This window comes from Hyperolius riggenbachi, chromosome 5, assembly GCF_040937935.1.
Source record: "Hyperolius riggenbachi isolate aHypRig1 chromosome 5, aHypRig1.pri, whole genome shotgun sequence".
Taxonomy (NCBI): Eukaryota; Metazoa; Chordata; class Amphibia; order Anura; family Hyperoliidae; genus Hyperolius; species Hyperolius riggenbachi.
In genome coordinates, this window is record NC_090650.1 from 34,609,485 (window position 1) to 34,630,033 (window position 20,549).

The following is a 20,549-nucleotide window of genomic DNA, read 5'->3' on the forward strand; positions in this document are numbered from 1 at the left end:
CTGGGAGACATCTCGAGCTCACTCCAACCTGAATTATCGCAAATTCTTTCTGTTTTAGGAAAGCAATCTTCTATAATAGCTAACCTAATCCAATTAGCTATAGTAGATTTAGAAGCTCTCTGACCTACAGTTTTCCCTGAAAATAAAACAAAGAATTTGTCTTCCTGACATCTGAAATTCTGTTCAAATATTCCAGAACACATCTTGTAACATCTAATGAGTGAAAAATCCTCTTTTCCACACTCTGGATTCACACAGAAAGTAGGCAAAATAATATCCTGCGACCTGTGAAACCTAGACATAACCTTCGGACAAAACTCTGGATCTGTCTGTAACACTAATGTATCCTGAAAATAATGACTTTTCATAGACAAAGCTTGTAGCTCACTAACCCTTCTGGCTGTAGTGATGACTACTAAAAAATACTGTTTTTAATGTAAGATATCTAAAAGAACTGTCCTTAAAGAGACTCCGTAACAAAAATTGCATCCCGTTTTTTATCATCCTACAAGTTCAAAAGCTATTCTAATGTGTTCTGGCTTACTGCAGCACTTTATACTATCACTGTCTCTGTAATAAATCAATGTATCTTTCCCCTGTCAGACTTGTCAGCCTGTGTGGAAGGCTGCCAAGTTCTTCAGTGTTGTGGTTCTGCTATGAACTCCCCCTTCCAGGCCCCTCTATGCACACTGCCTGTGTGTTATTTAGATTAGGGCAGCTTCTCTCTTCTCTTTTACAAGCTGGATAAATCGTCCTCTGAGCTGGCTGGGCTTTCACATACTGAAGAATTACAGACAAACAAGGGCAAAGCTGTTTGCAGGATGAAACAAGCAGCCTGAAACTTCAGTGCATGAGAACAGGGGGAAAGAAACACACAAATGATCTCTTGAGATTCAAAAGGAAGGCTGTATACAGCCTGCTTGTGTATGGATGTATTTTCTATGTGTGGACATACTGTACATCATCCTACTTCCTGTTTTGGTGGCCATTTTGTTTGTTTATAAACAAACTTTTTAAAACTGTTTTAACCACTTTTAATGCGGCGGGGAGCGGCGAAATTGTGTCAGAGGGTAATAGGAGATGTCCCCTAACGCACTGGTATGTTTACTTTTGTGTGATTTTAACAATACAGATTCTCTTTAAGAAGCTCTAAGGAACCTTTGGACAGTCCCTTTAAAACCACTGATAATCCGAAGGCGAAACATATGGTTTATAAACTGGCAGTTTCCTAGAAAGAGCCTTCAGAAACCTCACTATCAAAAAGGAGAGGAAGACAAGGGGATAACTGAAAAGGCAGATAAAGCAGCAATCTGCACTTTAAGCGTACTTACAGAAACATTTTTATCCCAACCCTCCTGAAGAAAATCCAGGACTGCTGGAACTGACAGGCTATCAAACTTAAAGCCGGACAGCCAAAGATGGAAAGTTTTCCAGTATTTCAAGTAGATCTTCCTAGTAACTTCTTTACGGATACCAATCAATGTAGAGGCTGCCTTGTCAGATACTCCCAATTTTTTGAGTAAGCATCCAGACTGACAGATTCAATCTGCCTGGATGTGGATGCCACAGGTTCCCTTGCAGCAGCAGATCTGGCCTGCAAGGAAGTCTCCAAGGGTCCCCTAAGGTGCAATCAAAATCATCCGATTTTGTCAACCTCTTGCTGATAACTGCCGGAATCAAATTGAGAGGAGGAAATGCATACCGAAGTGGAAAGTTCCACTCCTGAATGAATGCAGTCACCCCCAGATATATGCTCTCTTGGATTGAGGGAGAAGAAACTGAATCTAGGCATGGTCTTCTGTTGCGAACAGATCGATGGACTGTGTTCCCCATCGTTTTGTGATGTCTGGGAACACCTCTCTCTGTTTAGAGACCATTCTGATGACAGAATCCTGCTTCTGCTCAGTTTGTCTGCCTCTATATTGAGTGTTCCCTCGAAACGAACAGCTCTCAAGGATAACACATTGTTTTCTGCCCAGGACAAGATCTCCTCCACTTCTTCTTGCAACAACAGGGATCTCGTGCCTCCCTGTTTGTTGAAAAAACGCTACTGCCGTAACATTGTCAGAGTGGATCAGAACATTGGACTGTGACAGTATCGATTGCGCCTGAAATAAGGCCCGCTTTTCTGCCCTTAATTTCCTCCATTTGGATGACCTCAGACTCCAGTTTTGTCCACTTCCCTTGAAAGGCTCTGTGAGCTATATGAGCTCCCCAGCCCCAAGAGCTTGCATCCGTAGTAATTACCTTGTCTACAGGCTCCTTCCAAAGCCTTCCTTTCACAAGGTTGGATTCCTCCAACCACCACTGCAGAGACAACACCACAGTTTGAGGAATTGTGACTTTGAAATCTTATGTTTATGGACGACCGTCCCAATTTCCTAGAAGGAAACTCTGCAACTTCCTGATGTGCGCCAGTGCCCAGGGTACTGCCACCATTGTGGATGACATCAATCCCAGCACAGACAAAATCATCCTTAGGGAAACTTTGTCTTCCCTCTGTAATGATTTCACTGTCAAATGTATCTTTAGGATATTTTCCGGAGGAAAGAAAATCCTCTGCTTTAATGAATCCACTAGCATGCCTAGAAAAGGTGTTTTCTGACTTGGAATCAAAGAGTACTTCTCTAGGTTGATAATCTAACCTAGGGATCGGAGATGTTCCGATACCAGATTTAAATGGTTTGTCAGAATAAGCAAGTCGTCTAAACACGGAATGATTGAAATCGACTGCTCTCAGAGACTCTGTAACCTCAAACATCCCCTGGGGGGTACTCACCTCGGGTGGGGGAAGCCTCTGGATCCTAATGAGGCTTCCCACGCCATCCTCTGTCCCACGGGGGTCTCGCTGCAGCCCTCCGAACAGCCGGCGACAGACCCGACTGTAAATTTAATATTTACCTTCGCTGGCTCCAGCGGGGGCGCTGTGGCTGCTTTCGGCTCCGAACTACACGGAAATACCAGATCTCAGTCGGGTCCGCTCTACTGCGCAGGTGCCGGAAACTTGCGCCTGCGCAGTAGAGCAGACCCGACGGCGATCGGGTATTTCCGCCTACTTCGGAGCCGACAGCTGTCAGAGCGCCTGCGCAGGAGCCGGGAAGGTAAATATTGACGTCATCTTTCACGGAGGGCTGCAGTGAGACCCCTGAGGGACGGAGGACGGCGTGGGAAGCCTCATTAGGATCCGGAGGCTTCCCCCACCCGAGGTGAGAACCCCCCAGGGGACGTTTTGACGTTACAGATCCTCTTTAACGGAATCAATGCTTCTCCCAGAATCTTTGTGAACACTCTTGGGGCAGAAGTGATCCCGAACGAAAGGCAAACAAACTGGTAGTGTTCTACCCTCCTATTTACTCCAACTGCAAATTTTTTGGAATTTTGGCGATTTTTGGTGAATGCCAATATGCATCTCTTAGATCCAGAGATGCCATAAAGGCCCCTGGAAACAGTAGCTCCCTTACTGAAAAAATGGATTCCATCCGAACTTTTTCTGTCTCATAACAGGTAAAGTCTTTTTAGGTTCAGAATCAGGCGGAACTTGCCCGACGACTTTTTTACTACAAAAATAGTGAAACAGAAGCTTTGTTTTTGTTCCTTTATTGGCACAGGATACAGACTAACCAGCTCATGGTGACCCAGAACTCAGAGTGTGTAAGAGGCTACAATGGTCCTAAAAGCCCTCTTACTAAAATGCTAAGAAAAGCAAAAAAGTTTGCTTTCTTAAAAACAGAAAGAATTTGCAATAATTCAGGTTGGAATGAGCTTTAGATGTCTCCCAGTGCATCACTGCTGACTATATGCAAATTAACCATTGTTACCTTTAGAAGCTACACACCGCTGGAATGCAATGATGTGTCAGCTTGTTAATTTGTACAGAGCCCTAATAATCCAACATGCATACAGACTGTTTCGGATTGTTTGATCTGGCACAGGATGAAATACATTCTGTTTTAGCATGTTTTGTAATATACTCAAAATTTCTGGAAACAGAGTGGGATCTCTTGGGTCCTTTGAGACCACAAATCTTGACGATGGATGGAGCGCAAACTATTTGGTAACCAAACTTTATTGTTCGGCAAATAAACGGGCTTTTCGCCCCTTTTGCCCACCTGAGAGAGAAGCATCTTAGCCTCCCCCCACCGCCTGACACGAGTCATTGGGATTTGGACTGGGTCTTCGGAGCTTTTATATTTAAAGCCCCTTTTCCCGGACTTGTCAGAAGTCCACTTTCTGCCTTTTCTCTGATCTTTAGAGGCATCTTTTTGATCACACACAAAAAACTTTAGTTGCAACAGCTTTTTTCTTTTTAGGAAAAAAAAAAAAATGTCTTTTTGTTCGATGTACTTTCCAAAGCTGATCATTAATTTCAGCAGTGGGTGTAAACCTAATTGCCTCAGCCGAGGAATCAGCTAAATATGCAGCAGATTTAATGAGAATCGCAATAGAATTCAACAAATGCTCAACAGGTGCCAGTATATTAGCTCTGAGCTGATTAATCCCCAGCTCCAAAGCTCTGACCACACATGTAGAGGCAACACCGGCCTAAACATAGCCACACTAGCCTCCAAAGACCTCTTCAAATAAGCATCCAGTTTTTTATCAAGTGGATCCTTTAGCTTTGTATAATTGATCATGGACAAATTAGCTACCACATCCTTACTCAACTCCAAAAGAGTAATTAATGGCAGCAATCAACACCTCCATATCCTCAATACGGAATTTAAACTTTGGAACAGACTCAGATTTTATTTCTCTAATGTCTGAATCCTCAGAACTAGCTGCAAACTCAGCCTGACTAACATCAACCTCAGTCACAGATACCCCAGATACAGCAACCTGAGAAGTAGATGGATTAGCATTCAATAATGAGGACTTAATTGATTCCAATGAAGCATTAATCTCCTCTCAAAAGGATCTCAATGTATTCTGAACAGAGTGACCCGGCTCCTCCCTCATAACCCTCTCTATGCACAACTGACAGAGTCTTTGCATAGGGCAACATTAGCTTAACATTGCACAAAGGGCATCTCTTATAATTAGGAGGGAGCCTATGCTTATCTGCAGCAGCAGCCTCAGCAGTTTTAGCAGCAGCCTCAGTTTTGGCCTGCAAACAAACAAAACCAACAAGGCATGTAACTCTGTACAGCTTTAGCACATGTAGCCCAGAAAGAGAAGCCATTATCTCACCTTCTGGGCGGCCTGGTTGCTCTCAATCCTCTCAGCGTCTGACATGTCTCCAAACTTTCATGTCCAGAGCAGGACCAAACTCCCTCTGAGCAACAGTGCTAACAGGCCCGCGCAGCCTCCCCTTTAAAACATATCCGGCCTGCTGCAATTGGATGAGGGGCGGACCGGAGGTTCAGAAGGAGTAATGAACCAGCTCTACAAATTGCTACATCCCGCATACTCGCCGGAAATTACGCATCCGGACGCGGCCAAGCATCCTAATGGCCGCACATGGCCGCTGGCTTACCTCCGTCCTGCTCCTCTGCCGCAAGGCCGCCAACGGGAACCCACGCCTTCCACACTTGCTCTCCCTGGCAGTGGGAGAGAAAGGTAGGCAAACCCCAGTAAAGATCCAGCCAGGGGCGCACGGCCAGACTGCCTCAGTACCACAGTCTCAGCCACCCAGAGAGATCCACCTGCAGCCCAGCACACAGGCTTCACCCAGAGGGGAGATGCCGACCTGCCTGAACGCAGGAACAAACAGCACTGAGGGTGGACTAACCATGTGACTTTTTTATAGGGGAAGTGCTGTCTGTTCCTGTTAGGAGCTACGTCTCACCTTTGCCCTGAAGGATTGTGGGAAAAAGTAGATTTAAATTTAAAATAAAACTCTGGGATATCTTAAAATAGTCATTTTTAGGAGGAAGATAGATACAATTTTTTATCTCAGTTTATTTTCACCTCGGATGTCCTACAAAAGTTGCATAAATGTGCATCAGCTCTGAACCCCCACTCGCAGAACCCTCTTCCTCACCAAAAAAAGAAATCTGACATGATAGAAAGGCAGTCTAGAGGCGCACAGAATACATGGGTGTTAAATCTTTAAAACATAACGTGTAAACTAGAGGTAATCGCTTACGTCTCCTGGAGATACAGACACCGGGTCAACTGGAAACATCTATATATATATAATAGAGTAAGTGCCTCAACCTTCAAGCAAGAAGAAGAAGTAGCGCCCTGCCCCCAGGGCCGGTCCAAGCAAGAAGAAGGGGCTGGTCCAAGCAAGAAGAAGAAGTAGTGTCAAATCAAACCAAGGGCAAAGAGGGATAATTTGCATATTCAGTAGCAGTGCATTGTGGGTAACCACAAATGTTCACTTATAGCTGAATTATTGCAGATTTGCTTCTGTTTTAAGAAGGAAAATTACACCAAGCTTTGCTTTTTTTAGTAGGAGGGCTTTTTTTTATCCTCCTATACATTCTTAGTAGTTTGGGTCACCCTGAGCTGCTTGGTTACTCTGTTGTACTGGTCCAAGCCCTATCTCATACAGCCTTATCAATCCCTGCAATGTACTGATGAGGACCAAAAGTCTGAAACAGGCTGTCACATGTGGGCTTGATATGACTGTGTAAAACTAAAATCTATAGGCTTGCTTGACTTGGTGAAAAGGAATAATTTGCATATTCAGTAGCAGTGCATTGTGGGTAATCACAAATGTTCACTTATAGCTGAATTATTGCAGATTTTCTTCTGTTTTAAGAAGGCAAATCACACCAAGCTTTGATTTTTTTAGTAGAAGGTCTTTTTGGTCCCTTTTATCCACCTATACATTCAAAGTGGTTTGGGTCACCCTGAGCTGCTTGGTTATTCTGTTGTACTGGTCCAAGCCCCATCTCATACAGCCTTATCAATCTTTGCCATGTATAGATAAGGACCAAAAGTCTGAAACAGGCTGTCACATGTGGGTTTGATATGGCTGTGTAAAATTTAAAGCTATAGGCTTGCTATATACCAGCGGTTCTGGATGCTTGCTTGGCTTACTAAGGGTGAAAAGGAATTATTTGCATATTTAGTAGCAGTGCATTGTGGGTAACCACAAATGTTCACTTATAGCTGAATTATTGCATATTTCTTTCTGTTTTAGGAAGGCAAATTACACCAAGCTTTGCTTTTTTTAGTAGAAGGTCTCTTTGGTCCCTTTTATCCCCCTATACATTCCAAGTGGTTTGGGTCACCCTGAGCTGCTTGGTTACTCTGTTGTACTGTTTCAAGCCCCATCTCATACAGCCATATCAATTCCTGCCATGTACTGATGAGGACCAAAAGTCTGAAACAGGCCGTGTACATGTGGGTTTGATATGACTGTGTAAAATTTAAAGCTATATGCGTGCTATACACCAGCAGCTCTGGATGCTTGCTTGGCTTACCAAGGGGGAAAAGGGGTAATTTGCATATTTAGTAGCAGTGCATTGTGGGTAACCACAAATGTTCACTTATAGCTGAATTATTGCAGATTTCCTTCTGTTTTAAAAAGGCAAATTACACCAATACAGTGTGCGGCATTGCAGGAAGTGACGACAGTGGAACGCATGATGGAACACGGAAGAGGTGAGTCATCCCCGCCCGCTGCCTCTTACTAATAGTGGTGGCTGCTACTGTGCTTAAGCAGGAGGGGAAGCGCACATGGGGGGCCCAGGTGAGGGAGTGGGGGTCCTGCTGAGCTTAAGCTGGAGGTAGAGCACACATGGGGGACCCAGGTGAGGGGGGGTCCAACCCCCCTTCCCGCCACTGTGCCCAATACCCCTTTCCTGCCCTCTACCCTCTTATGCAGCGTATGCTACGCCGCGGGTCGGCTAGTATTTATTAAAAAAATGGACTCGTTTTCTGCTTCATGGTCCTCTTTTTCAGGTCAATAAAAAAAATGCCTTAGCAGCTTAAAGAGAATCTGTATTGTTAAAAATCGCACAAAAGTAAACATACCAGTGCGTTAGGGGACATCTATTACCCTCTGTCACAATTTCACCGCTCCCCGCCACATTAAAATTAGTCAAAAACAGTTTTAAAAAGTTTATAAAACAAACAAAATGGCCACCAAAACAGGAAGTAGGTTGATGTACAGTATGTCCACACATAGAAAATACATCCATACACAAGCAGGCTGTATACAGCCTTCCTTTTGAATCTCAAGAGATCATTTGTGCGTTTATCTTCTGTCCCCTGCAGCTCTCATGCACTGAATACTAGTGACAGGCTGTTTCTTCCTGCAGACAGCTCTGCCGGTGTCTGTAATTCCTCAGTATGTTTCAGCCAGCTCCTTCCACAGCCTAACAGAGGAGGATTTTTATCCAGCTCTCTTCTCTCATTGATAAGAGAGCAGAGACAATGCTGGCTTATGTAAGTAACAAACACACTGGAGTGTGCATAGAGGGGCCTGGAGAGGGGTGTGCATAACAGCTCAGCATGGAAGAGTTGGCAGCCTTCCAGACACAAGGCGACAAGTCCGACAGGGGAAAGATACATTGATTTATTACAGAGACGGTGAAAGTAGAAAGTGCTGCAGTAAGCCAGAGCACATTAGAATAGGTTTAGGAACTTGTTTGATGGTAGAAAAAAGGATGATATTTTTGTTACAGAGTCTCTTTAAAGGGACTTCGAGCAGTGATTGAAAACAAAATATGAACTTACCTGGGGCTTCCTTCATCCCACCGTGGGTCGGGAGGTCCCTCGGCGTCCTTCTGGCTCCTCTCCCAGTCCCTGCGCAGAAATGGCTCCCGGCGACACCGGGACAGAGATTGTCAGAGATATGGAATATATGGGAAAGTATTTTAAAGAAAGACTGTTTTGTCCTAAAGATTGTCACCCGCTTGCCAGATTCCTTTTTCCGGTCAGGTGGCACTGAGAAGCTGGAGGGAAATATCTCCTGATTATACCGCGCATGCGCAGTACTGTCACGCCGGCCGCCGTGATGACGACTAACATCTTTCAGGAAGAGGGAGCCCAACACTCGGTCCTGGTGTCGCCGGGTGCCATTTCTGCGCAGGGACCGGGAGAAGAGCCAGAAGGACGCCGAGGAACCTCCCGACCTACGGTGGGCTGGAGAAAGCCCCAGTTAAGTTCAGATTTTTTTTAATCACTGCTCGGAGTCCCTTTAAAGAGTAGAATGCAGGTGCCTACCCTCTACTCCTTATGCTACCCTTACCCTCCTTAAAGAAAGACTGTCCTGTCCTAAAGATTGTCACCCGCTCGCCAGAGTCCTTTTCCGGTCAGGTGGCACTGAGAAGCTGACAGACAGGAAGTAGCGTCTGACAAACAGGAAGTAGCGTGTGACACTTAGAGAGCGAAACCTCTGGCGGTGGAACACAGAGGTATGCCTGTGTTCCTCCTGCCGCCGCTGCCATCTATTAATGCAGGAGCGGAGCGCGCTGAGGGGAGAGCCCAAGGTGAGGAGGGGGGGGGGGGAAGCAATGCTTTCCCCTCATACTGCGACCCCTCCTGGGGCCATTAAAATTTTCGCAGGGGGCCCAGTGATATCTAATTACACCCCTGCCGGTGAGGAGGACACAGGAAGCCTCTACAGGAGATTTCTTAGGTAAGTATTTGCTTTTTCATCCTAGGTTTGCCTCGGGTTCTCTTTACACATCATGAGAACAATTTTACAACAATTTGTCATCAATATATAATGCTAGTTTTCACATTTACCTATACATGCTTAAAAACAAAAATACACATCTTCAGCCAGAAAACCAAACCAATTCACATCAACATGACGAATGTGGATATTCTAAACATAAGCATCTTCCTTCACCTCATCTGAACTGAAGACATCAATTTCATGAACTGAACAAACATCTTCCAGAAAGAAAAACAGAAGTCCAGTTGAGAATACTTTATTCCCCCCCCCCCCCGTTAATACATTTGTGTAAAGGACAATCTTCACAGACATTCATAAAGTCCTATTAATTAAATCAACTGTGTTTAGTAGTTTGATCGGTAGAGCTGGACAATCTCTGTACTATGGAATCGAACCTTGCCCGGTAGCACAGTAACACGCCCAGCGTATTGTTCTTGAAGTCATAGCCACATTTTCGTAGTAACTCAATTTTATTTTTCAAGGTGGCCTGGCTGACATTTAGCACAAGTGGAGTGTCAAGTATCTGAGTAGCTTCAATTCCACATTCCATAAGCAAATTGACCTTGCAGGCAAAGGTTTTAGGGGACAGTAGAAGAACAAAAGAATTTTCAACAATAAACTGGGTTACGTCAGTTTCCGCACAACCCAGAGACTGCATTATCTTTTGGGCATTTACAAAATTCCTTTCAACGTATGAATTGCATAGGCCGAGGATAAGAGCACCGTCACTTTGGATCCAGGACAGAAGCTCCTTGTCTTCCAACTTCATGAGGGAGCGTATAGATTCTAGGTTGGCCTTCACTCTCTTTATACTTATGTTAAAGATAAAAATATTGCTGGTGATGATCTGTATGGTGCACTTTTCGGGCTCTTCCTCTCCTAGACTTATAGAAAGTCCATGTAAAAAGTCCACCATCTGTTTGTTGAGCTTAATGCTGTTGGAGAACGTCCGTGGAGCTTTGGCCATAAGTTGACTCAGAAGTTTGGGCGGCAAGCCAATTGACTGGAAGTAAGAGATATTTCCTGTCAGCTTCTCAATGCCACCTGACCGGAAAAAGGACTCTGGCGAGCGGGTGACAAGCTTTAGGACAGAACAGTCTTTCTTTAAAATACTTTCCCATATATCCCAAATCTCTGACAAGTCTTTTGGGAAGGTAGTTACAGCCCTTGGATATCTGGAGATGATGCTTGCAACAGTTGCCATGTCTGCTCCTTTCTCCAGCAGAAACTCCTTGAGCTTGGCCTCATGTGTGGTAGTAGTGTTCTTGAACAATGTAGGGCAACGCTTTCTGATTTTTGTAATATCCAATCCCATAGCTTCAAAATTTTGCATAAGCAACACATTTTCTGTTTTGGCCTCATGGTTTGTACGTTGGCCAACATACGTCCGTCCCCACAGTATCCTGAAAAGTCCAAGTCTTATAACACCAGTCCTGCATGGACTTTTCAGTGCAGTCAGATCATTTCTGATTACATTAACAAGGACTTTAAGAGCCATAATTCAAACTCGGTGTTCCTAAAAGGTGCAAAAAAAAATAAATCAATTTTATAAGCAGTACATGTCACAAATCTGTGGTTTTGTTTAAAAAGTATAAGACAAGTTTGAAAATTCCATAAAATAGTCATGATCTACACTGCTGCTTGTTTTCTCCCATTCCTGCATCAGTGGAGGAGCAAAATATTCTGGGAGGGGAAGGTGTGGCTTAGCTGTCACTCAACACCACTACCAATCAGGATAAGAGAAAGAGGGGCATGCTCCCACTGCCATTTGAAGTATGTGTGGCACGGGGAGGCACCTAAAGTGAGCGGGATATGAAAAAAGTGCCACTGCCGTATAGCCGAAAGGTTCCGAGCACCTCTGAACCTTATGGCTATATGGAAGTGGTACATTTATTGGCCTGAGGAAGAGGACTTGAACCTACAAAATGCATTGCCTGTGTAAAAAAAACAAACTATTTTCACTTAGATTGTGTAAGCCTCCTCCCCCTTTTTCTATTTCATCTTCCTCTTAAAGTTTTACCAGTTCTGGGCACTTCACCTTTGTAGTTCATACCCTGCTCACTTCAGGTGTCTCTCTACCCCCCCCCCCCCCCCCCATGCCACTCACCCTGCCCGCTTCAATATAGGTGAAAGTTGGGTGGCACCAGCAGTGGAGTAAGGCATGGTTCTAGTGGCAAGCGCTGAAAGACTAAAGCAGAGCTATCAAAACAAATCAGAAACGCAGGTCATGTGATCAGATTGCTGATCGGGATTGGTACTAGGGTTGCCGCAGTATATCGCAGCGTTGATTGTGCATGGTAATCATAACATGCACAATCGTGTTCTACTGGTTTTCAAGGGGGAGGGGGACGCAGTGGTCGGGTGCCCGAACAGCGGCGGTGGTGGGACGCAGAGGTGGGTGTAAACGCATACTCACTAGGGTTGCCATGGTATATTGGTATACCGCAGTTTTGATTGTGCATGGTAATCATGGAGGGGGGGGGGGAACATGCATCAGCGGGCGCACGAACAGCGGTGGGGTAAACAAATACTTAATTTGCTGGTGTCCTGCGCACATGTACTACTTCTTTCTGTTCTTGCATTCCATCTCCCTTATTAGTGCCCTGGGGACTGTTACAAGGAGATGGAACGTAAGAACAGGAAGAAGAAAGAAGTACATGTGCACAGGACCCCGTCAAGTGAGTATTTGTTTAACCCCGCCACTGCATCCCCCCTCCCCTCCACCTAGCTCTCTGTACTGGCTGCACCTATTCCTGGCTACCTATACTGCGGCCACCTATTACTGGCTACACCTATTCATGGCTTCCTATACTACGGCCACCTATTACAGGCTACACCTATTCCTGGCTACCTATACTGCGGCCACCTATTACAGGCTACACCTATTCCTGGCTACCTATACTGTGGCTACCTATACGGCGACCACCTACCGTGTTTCCCCTAAAGTAAGACATCCCCTGAGAATAAGACCTAGTAGGAATTCCTAGCATGCTTGAAATATAAGACATCCCCCGAATGTAAGCCCTAGGAGCAGCCCACATGACCCCAGCAAGTCACGCTCAATACAAAGCCTGGAAACAGGAGAGCAGCAGTATAATGTGAGTTCTACAGTCCTGTATGTGTCAGGCAATTTGTGTTTTTGTTTGAGCCATCCCACCTGATCTGCCGTGACAAGCATCAGCCGCACTTCACCTCTTCAGCTTTTCCCACTTCACACAGCTTATCCTATCATGGAGCCTGACAGAGCTCTATGTCTGCAAGAAATAGACTCTTACCCACATGATCAGCAGAATCAATTTCTTGTAAATGAGAGCCAATATCTGCAAACCACAAGCTCTGTGCATGCTGCTTGTGTTTCAGCATGGCATGCAGTATATACATTTTGTATAGGAAAACTACCAGTGTTTCCCCCCAAATATAAGACACCCTCTGAAAATAAGTCCTAGCACATCTTTTGAAGCAAAAATTAATAGAAGACAGTGTCTTATTTTCGGGGAAACACAGTATTACAGGCTACACCTATTCCTGGCTACCTATACTGTGGCCACCTATTACTGGCAGCACCTATTCCTGACTACTTATACAGTGGCCACCTATAACTAACTAGCTATAGTGGAGGGACCTATAACTGGCTACCATAAAGGGGGGGGGGGGGTGAGGGAGTGGAGCTCTGTAAAAGCAGCATAGGAGATTTTGGTGCCATCAAATGACAGAGCACAAATTATTATAAAAACACTGTCATTTGGCTGCCATTAAAAGCTGGAAGCCAAATTCCATCTTTCACCACTATCCATGGCGACCTGGAGGGGAATAGTATTGACCGCTGCCAGAAATTTTTCAGGAGCAGGGTGAGACGTTTTACAGCTTTACCCTGCGCCCAAATCTCCCGGTGGCTTAATGATATGTATGCTGAGGGAGTGGGGCACATCTGGCTACCATAATTGTAAGTAATTATAAAAAATAAGTGTGTGCGTGTGTGTGCGCGTGTGCGTGTGTGTTATTTATTGTAAGGGGGCGGCCTGGGTCCAAATAATTGTGTAATATCACAATTTTATTTAGTTGGTTATCATACCGTGGATATTCATACTGTTGCAACCCTAATACTCACATCGCCGCGATCCACCATATTACTTCTTCCATTCCCTCCACTGCAACAGCGCCGAGCGGAAAGCGCCGCTGCATCCCACCCGCGCTGCTACGTCCCCTCCTCCTGGCTACCTATACGACCTGCACCTATTCCTGGCTACCTGTACTGGCTTCACCTATTCCTGGCTACCTCTACTGTCTGCACCCATTCCTGGCTACTTCTACTGTCTGCACCCATTCCTGGCTACCTCTACTGTCTGCACCCATTCGTGTCTATCTATACTGGCTGCACCTATTCCTGGCTACCTATACTGGCTGCACCTATTCCTGGCTACTCATACTGTGGGCACCTATTCCTGGCTACCCATACTGGCTGCACCTATTCCTGGCTACTCATACTGCGGGCACCTATTCCTGGCTACCTCTACTGTCTGCACCCATTCCTATCTATCTATACTTGCTGCACCTATTCCTGGCTACCTATACTGTGTGCACCTATTCCGACGGATTGCTATCTATAGCAAAAAAGGGCTCGCACATGTGAAGTAGCACAAACCTGACCGGGCTTGACTTTTCCGCCAAAGCCTGAGCTACAGCTACTCTGCAAGTCTTTGTTGACGGTCTTTCAGCAGACACAGCGCTGGTACAGCCCAATGGAGGAGGACGGGGTAAGCCTCTGGAGGAACCTACAGGTACCCTTTACAGAAAAACTAAAGCCACCTAAAAAAAATAAAAATATTTAGATACTTAACTATGGAGAGGGCAGGTTTATGATCCCATAAAGCCTTCCCGGTCCTCTTTCTGTCCCAGTCGTTCTGGGAAAGTGCAGCATGCTGTACGTTATACTGGGCTAAGCAGCGTTAGACTGCTTGCACATGCTCAGTAATGTTGGAGGAGGAGGTCTCCCCTCCTCCTCTGAGGCCAGCCACATGGCTAATTAATATTCACTGCACTGCAGAGACTCGTGGTAGGACTGTAGTGTTGTCCGGATCATGAACGAATCGTTCATTTGATCCGGATCTTTTTTGTGAGTCGAATCATCCGGATCATCACAATGAAAGATTCGGTTCACAGTGGATGCCTGTCTGGAAGAAACAGGAACATACAGAATGTACAGTGCAGGGAAAGTCCTGTCCTGCTAGTCATTTCACCCCCAGTCTGCTTCCCTAGTAAATGATTCAAATGATTCGGTTCAAAGATCCGGATCTTTGCAATGAGCCGATTCAAATGATCCGAATCCTTAAAAAGATCCGGACTTCCTATCACTAACCTGCTGCTTTGAGAGCTGCATAAAGCAGCTCAATCTGACGTCCAACTTCAACACCACCATATGTTGCGTTAGGGGCACGTTATGCGACCATAACATCCCCTAAACCGCAACGTCTTGGTGTGTAAGTAGCCTTAATGTCCATTTTACCGCATACACAGTATTTTACCGCAGTTTGCTATCCTGGTAGATTTAAAGGGGCACTATGGCGAAAAATTGTAAAATTTTAAATATGTGCAAACATAAACAAATAAGAAGTATGTTTTTTTTCCAGAGTAAAATGAGCCATAAATTACTTTTCTCCTATGTTGCTGTCACTTTTTAGGGAATATCTTTATCCTCTATAATAATATGTAAGTGTCTCTGCGTCACTGTGCCTGACTTCCTGTGTGAGTGTGTGTGTGTGTGTGTCCGTGCAGGCAGGGACGCAGAGACTGTGTAGAGCGAAGGGAGGACAGGGCCAGAAGGGGCGGGCGCGTGCACGAGCGGCGGGTGTCCTGGAGGAGTGCAGGCAGACCTAGCCCGTTTTTAAATGGGCTAAGGTTACTAGTAAAGAATAAAAGCCTTGCTGAGAATCCCCTATGGAGAAATGGACTAGTCCAAAACCTGTCGCTTCTGTCAGATTTCTACTACCTGCTGTAAGTTACAGAAACATAGGAGAAAAGTAATTCATGGCTCATTTTACTCTGGAAAGAACATACTTCTTATTTGTCTATGTTTACACATTTTAAATTTTACAATTTATTGCCACAGTGCCCCTTTAAGTTAATTTACCGCATACAGTAAATTAGGTCATTAATTGTGCAGAATTTTGCGATATTTTACTGAAAATCTGAATTCTCATGAAAAGTAGGGGGCATGTTAGCACATAATTTACTGATCAGTTTAAAGTGAACCTTAAAGGGCAACCGAAGCGAGAGAGATATGAAGACTGCCATTTTAATTTCCTCTTAAGCAATACCAGTTGCCTGGCTATCCTGTTAATCCTCTGCCTCTAATACTTTTAGCCATAAACCCCAAACAAGCATGCAGCAGATCAGGCGTTTCTGGCATTCCTGTCAGATCTGATATAGGAGTTTCATGCTTGTTTCTGACATTATTCAGACACCACTGAATCCTAAATAGACCAGCCGGACTGCCAGGCAACTGGTATTGTATAATAGTAAATAAATATGGCAGCCTCCATATATTTCTCATTTCAGTTGTCCTTTAACTGAAGTAATGAAAGAAGAGATTCACTTACTTGGGGCTTCTACCAGCCCCCTGCAACTGTCCCCGCGCCAGTCCTTAACAATCCTCTGTTCCCCTGCCGCGGCTTAGTTTCGTTGTCAGCCGACAGACAGTTGGCAGGCTGCCCTGGCTACACGCATCCTCGTTCGCATTCATGCTGGCAAGAGCATCCTGTGCCTGGCGGTACAGTCAATTTGTATGCATTTTGCCGTTTTAGTGAAGTTCATATTCAGGCTGTGTAACAGAAAAGAATAGTAGAAATAAAACTCCAAATATTTACTGTATATATATATATATATATATATATATATATATATATATATATATATATATATATATATATATATATATACCTATAAATAAATAAAAAAAAAATCATCACCTACGAAAGACTATCCTAACATGCTTACCTCTGAAATACCGCACTTTTTTCCGCATTTTCGGAAATGTGGAAAAATCTTTCAAAACTGCTTAAAATTAAAAAAAAAAAAACACATAGCTACCAGAATTGAGAATGCGATTTACATTCGTTTTTGAGAAACATGCAGCAAGTTGTATGTGTTGAAAATCCACACACTCAATACCAGATACTTGCTCAATACCAGATACTTGCGTTTTTTATGCGCGCCCATAGACTTTCATTACATACAAAAATGCATGCATTTTCTGTAACGCTAGCGATTGTGCGTAGTGTGCTCCGAGCCACACAAAGTTGTACTAATGAGGGTCAAAGAGAAATTCAGATGCAATTGTATGAGCATAAGCATTCCTAAACCTCAGAAAAGCAAATATTTATACAGAAGAGGAACAAATGAGGGAGAAAGGAGGTCAGGAGGATTTCATTCCAAGAGGGGCTGATGATCTATGAATACATCGCGGTCACATGTAAATATGTTATTGCCATACACTGCATGCACCTTGTAACTGGACCATTCCATATAAGCAGCCACTACTTCTGATCAGTCCAGGGCTAAGCTGCATGCTTATTAGATGTGGCTAATTAGCAACACGCTAATCATTGCTCACACAGCACAGAACAAGCACACAACTTACACAGGATTAGGGCAACATCACCTCTCCTGAGTCTCCTCCACCACCCATGTGCAGAGCACTTCCTGGTCTGACGTCACACCCTTCCTACTGGCTAGACGCAGCCACTGCTGATTGGCCAGCCCTCCTCTTCCTGGGATTGGCTCTTCTTGCCTGTAGTTTATAGTAGAGATGGGAAGGTCGGATCTTTTCAATGATCCGGATGATTCGAATCGGATCATTGAAAAGATCCGGATCTTTGATCCGAATCTCGGATCATTTTACAAGGGAAGCATTGGGGATGAAATGACTAGCAGGGCAGGAGAAGGGGAGGGAGTGGACACACAGAGAAGGGTAGAAGATGGACAGAGGACAGGGAGTGGACAGAGAAGGGAGGAGGGACGAGCAGAGAGCAGAAATGTTTGCTTGCACACAATACCCACATGCTGCAATCATATGCTTTACATGTATTTCACCTATATGTTCATCTGTACACCTTGAATGGAAACGTCGCACAGTGAAAGAAAGCATTCCCCAAAGATAAGTGCAGCTGTTTAGAGCAGTGCAGGAGGATCATATTGCGCTGCAATCACAGTGCCTGCAAAGTTACTGAGCTATGCTGAGCTGAGCCAAAAGTTTCCAATGTGTTCACTGTGCACAACTACGGAACAGACAGCCTGTAATGAGCAGCACGTTATAGCCAGTATGTGTGCTCTACACATATCTGGCAGTGGCACCCATGTCCCCTCTACCTGTCCCTGCAAGGCTGGCTCCCCTGAGTCCCCTTCAACAGAGCGATCCATCTCTGCTCTGCTTCCAGGACCCCGCTGCCCGCTGAGAGGGGGCGTGTCGCTCCTGGCCCCGCCCCTTTTGCGATCCGAATCACTCATTTTGATGATTCGGATGATTCGACTCACAAAATAGATTCGGATCAAAGATCCGAATCGTTCATGATCCGGACAACACTAGTTTATAGTATTTCTGTGGCCAGCTGTCAGATGCAGCCTGTGTGGGTGTCAGGGCTGGAAGGGCTGTAGCTCCAGCAAAGCCTGGAGGTCCTCACATACGTTTGATTCAGGCTGCATTTCCACTTGTGGGGTGTCGCCGGGAAATCACTGCGCTTTTTCCCGCGATTTTGCATAGGGTAGTAGGTGGGCGATTTTAACCATGTCACTGCCTTTGTAAATTAACATTACCTCCTATGCGAAATCGCGGGGAAAAACGCATGCCAAAACCGCATGAAATTTCCCTATTAGATACATTGTATGCGATTCGCTTAGCGGTGTGCGGGGAGCGAATTCTGACGGCTCTGCCGTGCAGATTTTACCCGCACACAAAAACGCTCCGCACAAGTGGAAACAGGCCCATCCACTTGTATTGGCTGTGCGAATCCGCATGCGGACAACGCATGCGGATTCGCTATAGTGGAAATGAGCCCTAAAGGGTTATTTAAAGAGGAACTCCAGTGAATAATTTACTGTTGGCAGGTGATGTAGCTGCTGCATGGTTTTTGGCAGTTGGAAATAGTTGTAAACAGCTATTTCCCACAGTGCAACAAGGTTCACAGACAGGAAACTGCCAAAGGTTTGAACTTTTCTTGTGGGAGGGGTTTCACCACAATATCAGCCATACAGCGTCCCCTGATGGTCTGTTTGTGAAAAGGAATAGATTTCTCTTGTAAAAGGGGGTATCAGCTACTGATTGGGATAAAGTTCAATTTTTGGTCGGAGTTTATCTTTAAAGGAAAGGTCCAAGCTAAAAAAAAAAACAAAAAACCCAAGATCTACTTACCTGGGGCTTCTTCCAGCACCTGGCAGCCTATCTGTCCCTTGCCATAGCTCCACTCCCATCCGGTGGCCCGGGTCCCCTCCGTTGCAGATGCCGACTGGCACCTTCTGCGGCTGCGCGGCTTGTGATCACGTGGCTGGAGCGTTCTGCGCAAATGCAATACTTCTGCGCCTGTGCAGACCGCTCCAGGCTACGAGCGGCGTGGCCACGCACACATGCAGGTGCAGAAGATGTCGGTCGGCATCTGCAACGGAGGGGACCCCAGGCCACTGCTGCGGAGCAGAGCTGCAGCAAGGGACAGATAGGCTGCCAGGGGCTGGAGGAAGCCCCAGGTAAGTAGATCTTATTCTTGCAGCTTGGATCTTCCGTTTAAGCTGAAAAAAAAATCTTTAAAATGATATGTCCAGGTTGTAAAGAAAAATAAAGATACACTTACCTGGGGCTTCCTCCAGCCCCTGGCAGCTCCGGTGACTCCCTGTCTCCTCTGTTGGCGAAGCTGACCTCACCAGGTCGGGTTCCGGGTCAGCTTCTTCTGAGATCCACTGTGCGGGTCACATGGTCTCGCTGACGTCATCGGAAAGATACGCACCAGGTTGGAGCTGTCAATGTCTGAATTCCCAATCCTGATTGGTGTTGATACACACACCGATATTCCAAACGTTTATTTTGCTTGAATACAGCGTGTGGAAGTGACATAGGCACACGTTCAGGAACAGTGTCGTTTGAATGACATTGTACATACCGACCGACTGCACAATATCTAATAGTTGTCTCAACTGATCCGCCAGTTGGATGCCAGAATACGATATCTCTGTCACTCCCCATTGCCATTTAACAACATTTATCTACGCTGCTAGGAAATTAGCAAAAGCAAGGTGAGCCATTTTTTTGGCTTCACCCTGCACCCAAATTTTCTAAGGCGCCCTTTTTACATGTATGGGTCACGGGGAAACTCCTGCTTCTCCTCAGCATGCATGGATTCAGTGCCAACCATGGATATAAAAAAAAAGTGATTGCTGATGAGTTTGCAAAAGCGTTTCAGGGTATATTCCCCATCAAGGTGAACAAGCGCACTATATGTGTTGCTCATCAGGGTTTAGCCTGAACTTGCAGGCAGGTGGCAGTGTGGTGTGTAATCGCTGTACATTTGCTTCATCTGGTATACTGTTGCTATGGGTACTGGAAGAGAAACGTGGTGCACGATGGAGCAGCCTCTGGCGGGAAGGGTGAGGAGGGGAAGAATGCACTCAGCCATCAGTTAAAGAGGAACTTCAGCCTAAACAAACATACTGTCATTAAGTTACATTAGTTATGTTAATTAAAATAGATAGGTAATATAATCTCTTACCCACCCTGTTTTAAAAGAACAAGCAAATGTTTGATTTCATGAGGGAAGCCATCTTTTTTGGTTGAAAGGAGGTGACAGGGAGCATGAGACAGTTCCAACTGTCCTGATCACCCTTCCCAGTTGCTAGGCAACATGAACAACATAGGAAATCCCATCATGCTTTGCACAGCATCAGGGAAAAAAAGACCGGGCAGGTTTCTTTGATGGGTAGAGCTTAGCTAAAA

The 20,549-nt window shown here is 45.2% G+C and overlaps 1 protein-coding gene across 3 annotated transcripts; it reads right to left on the minus strand.

The window, feature by feature from the left end:
* Positions 1–9,851: 9,851 nt before the first annotated feature.
* Positions 9,852–20,347, minus strand: LOC137518110 (transcription termination factor 1, mitochondrial-like). 3 transcript variants are annotated; one of them, XM_068235445.1, is made up of 3 exons: positions 20,330–20,347; positions 16,174–16,394; positions 9,852–11,093 (listed from the first exon to the last, which is right to left on the minus strand). In XM_068235445.1, the coding sequence occupies exon 3, from the start codon at positions 11,073–11,075 to the stop codon at positions 9,912–9,914; it is 1,164 nt and encodes a 387-aa protein (XP_068091546.1). In that variant the 5' UTR covers positions 11,076–11,093; positions 16,174–16,394; positions 20,330–20,347; the 3' UTR covers positions 9,852–9,911. The 3 variants fall into 3 exon arrangements, with proteins under 3 accessions (XP_068091546.1, XP_068091545.1, XP_068091543.1); XM_068235444.1 differs by lacking the exon at positions 20,330–20,347 and adding an exon at positions 17,214–17,286; XM_068235442.1 differs by lacking the exons at positions 16,174–16,394; positions 20,330–20,347 and adding an exon at positions 17,214–17,286.
* Between the last annotated feature and the right edge of the window lie 202 nt (positions 20,348–20,549).

What these genes read in the sequence shown, in the direction of transcription:
- LOC137518110 (XM_068235445.1), bottom strand. Translation starts at nt 11,075, where the DNA reads ATGGCTCTTAAAGTCCTTGTTAATGTAATCAGAAATGATCTGACTGCA.